The 9,627-nt window shown below is 33.8% G+C and overlaps 1 protein-coding gene and 2 long non-coding RNA genes across 3 annotated transcripts in view; 2 read left to right on the top strand and 1 right to left on the bottom strand.

The window, feature by feature from the left end:
- LOC100183345 (low-density lipoprotein receptor-related protein 2-like) overlaps positions 1-5,037 on the top strand; it is a 16,290-nt gene extending 11,253 nt beyond the window's left edge. The window contains exons 21-27 of the mRNA XM_026834653.1: positions 1,194-1,350; positions 1,750-1,853; positions 2,396-2,480; positions 2,989-3,179; positions 3,619-3,756; positions 4,170-4,315; positions 4,676-5,037. Of these exons, the coding sequence (XP_026690454.1) occupies positions 1,194-1,350; positions 1,750-1,853; positions 2,396-2,480; positions 2,989-3,179; positions 3,619-3,756; positions 4,170-4,315; positions 4,676-4,808 (954 nt within the window). The 3' untranslated portion in view covers positions 4,809-5,037. The remainder of the gene's footprint in view (positions 1-1,193; positions 1,351-1,749; positions 1,854-2,395; positions 2,481-2,988; positions 3,180-3,618; positions 3,757-4,169; positions 4,316-4,675) is intronic.
- Positions 5,038-6,491: 1,454 nt separating this feature from the next.
- Positions 6,492-7,248, top strand: LOC113474244. Its single transcript, XR_003395911.1, has 3 exons — positions 6,492-6,663; positions 6,721-6,850; positions 7,127-7,248. It is a non-coding gene; the product is annotated as an uncharacterized LOC113474244 (long non-coding RNA).
- An 864-nt stretch (positions 7,249-8,112) lies between these two features.
- Positions 8,113-8,977, bottom strand: LOC101243052. The gene is made up of 3 exons (XR_182067.4): positions 8,868-8,977; positions 8,688-8,811; positions 8,113-8,251 (listed from the first exon to the last, which is right to left on the bottom strand). It is a non-coding gene; the product is annotated as an uncharacterized LOC101243052 (long non-coding RNA).
- Positions 8,978-9,627: the final 650 nt, after the last annotated feature.

Consider the following 9,627-nt stretch of genomic DNA (forward strand, 5'->3'; position numbering starts at 1 on the left):
TATAGTTGTTCCAGCAGTCCATGTTTGAATGGAGGTTTATGTTCAGATGTTCCCAATGGTACATACTCCTTATACTTGTCAATGCTTGCAGGGATTCAGGTTCGTATGCTCTGTTAAAAATATTTTTTTATGTATTTTGTTTCAACAACTGTTGTTCTGTCGCTATACCATGGTATTTCATTTAAAATGTTTATAAATCTTCGTCATCGTAATCAAGAGACAAATAAAGTAATTATAGTAGGATAGGGGAAGACGGGACACCTTTTGCATATAAAATCCAAAAATCCTGATTGTATTTTAAACAATTAACAACAGTATATGAGGGTCGTGTGGATACGTTTTTTTTCTTGGAATGTCCTTTGTACCATATGGAACGAGAAAATAAAATGAAAGGCTGTCCCATCTTACCCCACTGTACTATAACATACAGTTTAAGTAAACAAGAGTTATGTCATAGTATCTTATTTTTTGGAAAAAAGTTTGGAACGAAGTCAAACATTTAAAAATTTATGGTTCAACATAAATATATATAATTTGACATCATTTTATTTAAATCTCATTTTTTATATGTTTTTCTACAGGGGTCGCTTGTGTGGGGAAATATACAGTAGTATCAATGTAGCTTTAAGTGGAAATGAGGTTTCATTTGAATGTATTGTTCCAAGAGTTGTTACATCAGTTATAAAGTGGTATAGGAATCGTGAACGAATAACAACTGTTAGTTTTTTTTCAAATTTTTTAGCACCAGCTTTTAATTAATATATAGTAGTTCATGCCTGTTGTATTTTATATACAGTAAAATGGTTTCATACTACACATTTATTGCTATTTATTTTTTATATATAGTAGGCTGGGGGAAGATGGGACACCTTTTCATTTTATTTTCTCTTCCCATTAGGTAGTAAACAAAGAACATTCAAGGAACTATGAAACCGTATCCTTATAACTCCCACAGACCGTTGTTCATTTTTTAAAACATAATGAGGATATTTGGATATTATGTGCCAAAAGTGTCCCATCTTCCCCCACCCTACTATAGTAGTAAAACAAAAAATGTGTTTTGTCCATACTGTCTAGATTTGGCAGCATATTAAGTTTTACCCATTGTAGTTATTGTATATACGCGTATTTAAAAAATATTTTATCAGGAAACTTATTTATACAAACAGTAACAATGTTTTTTTGTGAATCAGGCGATGCGAAACACATTCCTAACCTTTAATGGTCGTTTGTTGAGAATTTTCTTCCTAACTTATCTTGAAGCTGGGGATTATAAATGTCAATTTGAACATGGGGGTTCGGAATATGCCTCAACATACTTTCTTGAAGTCCCGGTTCAACTTTCAGCCGGTATTATTTGTTGTTTATTTTATAACTTTATGGTGTGTTAAGACAACTGGCAGTTTTCTGGTAATTCCATTTTTTTAAATATTATGCTGGTAATTCTTTTTTTTATTTTTTTTTTTCCTTTAGAAGAAATAAACAAAAAAAAATATGATACTCGGTTCAATGCTCAATGCTGCTAGCATTAGCATTAAGTGCTGTGTGGCCTTTGGCAATACACTTTATGGTCATTTCTGCAACCCAGTGTTCACTAATGAAATATAAAACTTATCAGCTATGGAGTGTATAACTTACAACACTTTGCGTTATAACTCTTGTTACCTGCCACATGAGGATAAATAAGTTACATTCTTTTCAAAATAAAAGTTTAATTTTTTAGATTTACACTGTAAACTTGTTTTTCAGTTTGTGGTCAAGCACCTAGCATAACTGATCGCATTGGTGGAAGAATTACATCAGGTGTACCAACTGCACCTTTTAATGGTCCATTTATTGCTATGCTGGTAGAGGTAAGCATAAACCTGTATATTACCTTTTTTGCATGGTAATTTTTATGCGCGCAGGTACTCGCATATTTACTCGCCAAAACAAAGTTAACACGCATAACGTCATAAGCGTGTCATCTGCTGTAGGAGGTTGTTTGTTACTCGCATTATGCGAGTAATTAAAAGTATGGTGGCAGTACAGTTTCACTTTTAAGAGCCTAATCTTTTTGGGTATTAATTTTTTAACAATATTGCACTAAAATAAGCTAACTGAATGTTGATACGCGCATAAACAAATGAGCATGCAAAATAACGTCATTAACAAGTTATCAAATGACTAGTTAATGCAGATTGTTATTCACATTAACTTTTTACCATGCAAAAAGGGTATATGATAATATTGAATGCTAAAATTGGCTTTTCTGGGACTCATTTTCAAAGACATACAATAATAACTATTGTTCACTACTCGGTTAAAACCAAGAGAGTTTTATTGCGATACTAATATACATCCTTATATTTCATACAGTCTCTGATATGTTGTTAACGTAATATAATTTAACAAGGAAACTATTGAAGGAAATGAAACCATTTGCGGAGGTTCTATTGCTACAAGGAATAAAATAGTTACAGCAGCACATTGCGTGCACGGTAAGTATTCTATCCATTATTACAAAACTACCCAAAAAATAATATAACTAATTACAAAGGTAAACATTACTAATTACAAAGGTAAAGTAAAAAACTATTGCATAGCTAAAAAAATATTAACAAAGTAACGTTGTTTTTAAGTATTGAAATATGTAGTTTAATAATTAAAACAAATTTTTACACTTTTTTCTTTATGTATCAAAAGGCCAAAAGTATTCATATTGTCTTAAGGTTTCATTGCCAGTAATCTGTCAAATTTACATTGAATTTGTTTAATCAAAATACAAGTGACATTATTGAAGTATTTTGCATAAATATCTGTCATATTTAAAGTACAAACTATTTGTAAACTGAAATTTTAAACCAAAATTAACTAAATACTTTACAGAATTAAATATAACATCACTTAATAATATTATCAGGGTAATATTTCCAAATATTTACAGAATTAAATATAATCCAATATATTTTTAACAATTTCAAAATAATAATACCAAATATTTTACAGATTTAAATATAACATCAATCCATGTGTTTGTTGGCAAAGTGGTAACAGATATTACATTGATTGAACCGTACCAACAACATTCCCTTATCTCCCATGTTGTATTTCATGAGAATTACGATTCCGTTAATTTAAACTCAGATATCGCCGTTCTTACTTTATCAACGCAATTAGTATTCACCAAAGCAGTCAAGGTATTTTGAATTTTGTTTTTATTTTGAAAAAAAGAAACACTTTTATTTTGTTTTTTGAATACGATAATGGCGCTCGAAAAACATAAAAAAAAATTAAAGTTACTGTTTGGTGGAAAAACATATTTACAGCATATCGGTTAAACAGTCTGTCTCAGCCCTAATATATTGTAGGGTGGGGAAATATGGAACACCTTTTCATTCTTCTTTGTGCTGCATTTCGTAGTAAACAAAGAGTATTTAAGGAATTAAACTGTTTCCAGACGTTTCCCATAGACCATTGTTAATTGCATAAAACGCGATCAGGATTTTTATATATTTTGTGCTTTAGATGTCCCGTCTTCTCCCACTCTACTATACTCATTATTTTTCCTCTTCTTTAACATCCTAACCTGCTAACTTCTATTGGTATCAAAGCAATGCAATTATCGTCACCTTTTAGCCGTTGTGTATCCCGCTTCATACTGACACAAGCCAAGATATCAAACCAAGGCCAAACAGAGGCTTATCTAAGATGGGGTTGGTGTTAGGGTATGGAAGGACAAGACATGGTGGTCCAGTTTCAACTCAATTACGGGAAGTACGATTTTATGATCCTGTTAAAGTATTACTGCTTATGCGTGAATGAATGTACCCTGCTTTATTTCCTTGTGTGTCTGGGAAACAATAGTCGTTTTAACACGGATGTTGTGTTTCATGCCCTATGTGCCCGCTTATGAGTTACAAATATAACTTTGCTATTCTGTACAACTGACAATTTAGGCAACCCAGTAGTGACCACTAGGTTCACGCAATTGGCGTTAAGTGTTTTGCCTAAAGACACATACACTTACAATGATAGCAACAATCCAAAATGGCCAAAAACACATACGCCTATAATACTAGCAGTGATAAGAAAAACAACTGTACTTGTTGACTGGCTCTACTCTTCCAGTTTAAATCTTCCTTATTTATTCCCATTACAGTAAATATTTCTGTATAATTTCTTTGTAGGTTCTGGTTGAAATTCGCACACACGCCTTTTGTACCGAAAGATACCGTACTGTCAACAAAGAGGTGACTTCAGTCATGTTTTGTGCAGGTGGTGGCGCACAAGATGCTTGTAGTGGAGATTCTGGTGGACCATTTGCTTTGTGGAGGTAAGCAGTCAGTTTGTTTGTAGTATATTTTAGTCTTAACAATATATAGTAAAGTGGGGGAAGACGGTACACACCATCTATAAATGCTGTTAAGTTTGCTTTTAAACTTCCAAGAAAAAACGTTTCATGCATAAATTACAACAGTATGAATAAATGAATGTAACTTGCTTTATCCTCACATGATCAAAAAGACGACACTTGTTTTAACACGGGTGTTCTGTTTTGTTTATTCAGTTACACAAGTATGTATGAATGAATGTAACTTACTTTATCCTCGTGTGGCCGGAAAACGACAGTCGTTATAACTTATAACACGGGTGTTGCATTATACACTGTATACATTAAGCTTGAAATTTGCAGCAACAGAACACAGTCGTGGTGGTTGGCTGGTATTGTATCTTGGGGACCAAGAGGTTGTGGGGTGTCAAATTTACCTGGCGTTTACACAAGAATTGGCACTAGCATGCGCCAGTGGATACACAATCAATTATAACTAGACAGCACAAACACCTAAAAGCAACCGAAATGTTTAAGTGAGCATGTTATAACGATCGTTGTTTTGCTCTTAACTCCCTTTTCGCCGTTGTTTTTATGCTGCTATGTTTTTTGTTGTCGCATTTAAAGAGATCAATAAAAAGAGCCATATGAAGTTGCTAGTACAGAATAACTTAGTATTTTTATTATTCACTGCTTACAATAAATGAAAACTAATATTAGTTGCATTCAGTCTTACACTGTGCGACTTTCAGTGTACAGAAACTTACTTTAACTAAGAGCAGACGTTTCAACCGAAATGCAATCCAGGAAATATTGTTTCCTGCTTCAACCATCTCGCTTTTTCATTTCAGCGCAATTGATTCATTTACAAACACTAAACATAAATTGTATTAATAAAGTTTCCTAAAATTAATATATATAGTAGGGTGGGGGAAGATGGGACACTTTGTCAGACGAGACTTTTAATTTTCTTCTTACGGACCCCCATTTAATGATAATCAGGAAAATAGGGTTACAGAACTATTCGACAGTATTATCACGACCTTATAAAACGCCCGTCAAAGCTGATTACTGTTTTTAAATATTAAAAAAAAATATGTAAAATAGAAACAGTATACTTTGAACGGGTAAAAAAAATGCGAAATAGTAAGGTGCCATTTTTTAATGCTCACTAAATCATGGTAAAGCCAATGATTTTTTTAGTTTGTGTGTGCAAACAATTAAACTAGTTTCATAGCTTCATAAAACAACCTTGACTATTTCGTACAGTTTGATTTTGTCTCATAAAACTAGTTTTAGTTTTGTAAAAAAAGCACTGAGATATAAGCATAAAAAAACAGGCAGGGGTCGATATGACTTTAATTTGAGATAAAAACAACAAAAAATATCAGTTTAACGGTATATACATAAAGTTTACATGGCAAAGAAACTAGCACAGCTTGTTCTCGTTGTTGTAGAATACTGCCAATGTAAATATATATCAATTTAGAGTCCCATCTTCCCCCACATTGTAGTTTTGCATGCTTTCATTGCCAAACCTTGAAAGATTTGCTTTTAATTTAGTAATTTATACCTCAGGGGGTTTTCACTATAAGGTACTAATATAATAAAAAGATAAAATTTTGAAAATATATTCGAAATTTGGTCATTTGCACTTGGTGTTAATTTATAAGAAGGGGCTGCTTGTGCCAAAAACAGAGTAGTAATACCCGATTTGTAACAAAAATAAAAACTTTATCAATAGTCAATTTTCTGTTAATACAAGTTCATATACATTTGTAGGATACAATATTTATCCATTGATGTTCGAACAATACCAATTGTTATGCAATAATAAAATGTATAGGTAACATGTTAAAAACTATAGCAGTAGGGCAAGAACAGTATTATTTCGTGTTATTTACGTATATTCCTATTTAGTGTGGCCACAAATAGTCTACCATAGTAGGGTGGGGGAATATGGGACATCTTTCGTTTACTTTTCTCTTTCCATTTGGTAGTAAACAAAGAACATTCAATGAATTTTAAAACCGTATCCTCACGACTTCCACAGACCGTTGTTAATTGTTTAAAACACGATCAGGCTATTCGGATATTATGTATTAAAGATGTCCCACCTTCCCCCACCCTACTATATAACGCATAAACGTATAGTTACACTTATTTATCTGCAGTCGTTCGAACTGGCCCACAGTAAAGACTCACATATGCAGCTGCATGTAAAGTTTTTCTCTTTTCCGTCGGGATATTTTTTCTCTCACTCCGACTGAATTCATATAAGAAGCTTGAGATACCCTATATAAGGCGATAATTTTAAGCACGATATTATTCTGACTCTTCCACAAGCCATTGTAAGTACCTTGTGTGAGGTTTTTGTATTATTTGTTAAGTTACGCGTTGTTCTTTAGATGAATAAAGCACTACTTCTCTTGCTCGTCATCGGACTGTTTGTCCTTACCACCGATGCAATTCCTGTTGGTGTTCAACACCCCGCTGCCATTGCCCGTCGTCGTCGGGGCTCATGGAAATGGGACCAAGGTAATTGAAGTCTTTTGCATTTTGCAAACATACTACTGTGGGGTTAGATGGGACACCTTTAAGACATAGTATTGTAATATCCCGATCAGGTTTTAAACAATAAGCAACGATCTAGGGGAGTCGTGAGGATATGGTTTTATAATTCATGCCCAAAATATTAAACGCCTAACCCGGCGTCATCTGGTTAAGATGCAATTGCTCCAACCAGAAGGCGTCGGAAATATTTTATAAAACCTATCGATAATATCGTAACATTCATTCAATCCTACATTACAGTACAAGTTAAAGCCAGAAATTATCAAGACGATTTGCATATGCTATGGTAACAATTTGCATCTGCTATGGTAAAAAAATAACAACGAAATACATTTTTTTTGAATAAATGCAAGAATATTATATTTTGTCATTTTGTGTTTAAAAGATCTGTTGGCGAACATAGAAATATAAAATGGTTAGAGTATTTGCATCTACTATGGTGAGGGTAGGTGTCCTTGGTCAAGACACCTTTATATATATGGGGTGGGAGAAGATGGGACACTTTTAGCACATAATATCCAAATATCCTGACCGTGTTTTAAACAGTTAACAACGGTCTATGGAAGTCGTCAGGATACAGTTTTGTAATACTTTAAATGTTCTTTGTTTACTACCAAGTTGGACGTATAGATTGAAAAGGTGTCCCATCTTCCCCCACCCTACTATATATTCATTCACCTGCGGCGGTGGTTCCATGGATAAACTCTTAGCGTTATTTGGGTTCAACTGCTGCACTACAGTGAGTTTCGTTTGATCGTATTGCATATATAGTAACGAAGATTAGAATAATTAAAACATCAAAAAAAGGGAAATAGTAGCAAAACGACATTCGTTAAATACACTGATGCGATGCCTGTCTGTCCCAATCTGCTGTTATAGTCACCACAATATGACTCAGTCGTGGTGGTTGGCTGGTATTGTATCTTTCATCGGCTTTACTATGATTTAGCGAGCATTCAAAATTAGCACCTTACTATTTCGCATTTTTTAACTGTTCAAAAAAAAACTATTTCTATTTTACATATTTTTTTAATATTTATAACAACAGTAATCGGCTTTGACGCGCGTTATATAAAATCGTGATAATACTATCAAAAAATTCTGTAACATTATTTTTTGACTTTTATTAGTTAAAATGGAAGTCCGTACATAGAAAATTAAAAGTCTCGTCTGACCAAGTGTCCCATTTTCCCCATCCTACTATATACACACAGAACGACAAAACATAATATTCTTGCATTTATTCAAGTAAAAATGTATCGCGTTGTTATTTAAAACAGCATATACAAATTTATAAGATGCAAAATGTCTATTCGAACAAACGTGCTGTGAGTTCGTCTAGGTCATTGCTGAGTTTAACTTGTTCTGTAATGTAGAATTAAGTGAATGTTACTATATTTTCAATAGGTTTTATAAAAGATTCCGACGCCCCTTTTGGTTAGAGCGATCGCTTCTTAATAACCAGAAGGCGCCGGGTTAAGCGATTTGTGTGGTGCCGTTATTTTGGGTATATGGATATCATTGATCAATAGTTCAATGCAACGGGTTGTTCAAACGGCTAACCATCTAGAATTGAAGAAAATGTCTCTGGAAGACGGGACACCTTCAGCACATAATTTCCAAATACCCTGATCGTGTTTTAAACAATTAACAACGGTCTATGGAAGTCGTAGGAATATCGGTTTCATATTTTTTGTTTTTTCTATGTTTACTACCAAATGGAACGAGAACATAAAATGAAATGGTGTCCCATATTTCCCCCACCCTACCATACACGCAAAAAATACAAAATATATTTTACCTTGGTTCCATTGCCAGCGGCTTCGACGGCGTGCAGTGAGTTTAGAAGGAGAATTAACTAAAAATGCATCGGTGGTAAGAACAAACAGTCCGATGACGAGCAAGAGAAGTAGTGCTTTATTCATCTAAAGAACAACGCGTTACTAACAAATAATACAAAAACCTCACACAAGGTACTTACAGTGGCTTGTGGAAGAGTCAGAATAATATCGTGCTTAAATTATTGCCTTATATAGGGTATCTCAAGCTTCTTATGAACTCAGTTAAACTTAGAAAAAAGGGTGTACGCATAAAGACTTGTTTCATAGAACTATACCTATCCTGACGGAAAAGCTGTACAAACAGCTGCATATGTGAGTCTTTGGTTTAGGCCAGCAGGTGGGACGACTACAGATAAATAAGTGTAACTACGTTTATGCGTTATATCGTCTATTATAATTTAAGCATTACGTTATAAAAGAAGCTTATCTTTTTTACACTTACAAAAACCTCACTAAGTGTTTTTGCGGTACCTGTTTCACCTGGTGCAAACAGAAGCCTAAAACTTAAATTGTAAGGTTTCATCGTCGGAAAGTGGATACTTGCGTATAATAGAATTTCTAAAAACAATACAAGGTTTTATGACCGACAAAGTTGACACGGTCAAAGAGCGCAATAAACTTAAAGAGAATCGTAGGATCGTTTTAACTCAGTGGCATTAATGGGATGCAGTTTTTGATTGAATTAATGAGTGCTGTCACATATTCTTCGTGGTGTAATATTGTGTATGTACTTTCTGTGAACACACTGGTTTAAAGCAATGTTTTGCCCAAAGATACACAACGCCTAAAACCGTGACAGCATTGAGCTGTATAAGTTTCGTATCCTTGAGAGAGAGAATTTGTGTAGGCTGAAACAGTAAATAGAACAAATGTGAGATTTTTAATGCTTTCGTTTATGTA

Source organism: Ciona intestinalis, chromosome 5, assembly GCF_000224145.3.
Source record: "Ciona intestinalis chromosome 5, KH, whole genome shotgun sequence".
In the NCBI taxonomy this organism is placed as follows: Eukaryota; Metazoa; Chordata; class Ascidiacea; order Phlebobranchia; family Cionidae; genus Ciona; species Ciona intestinalis.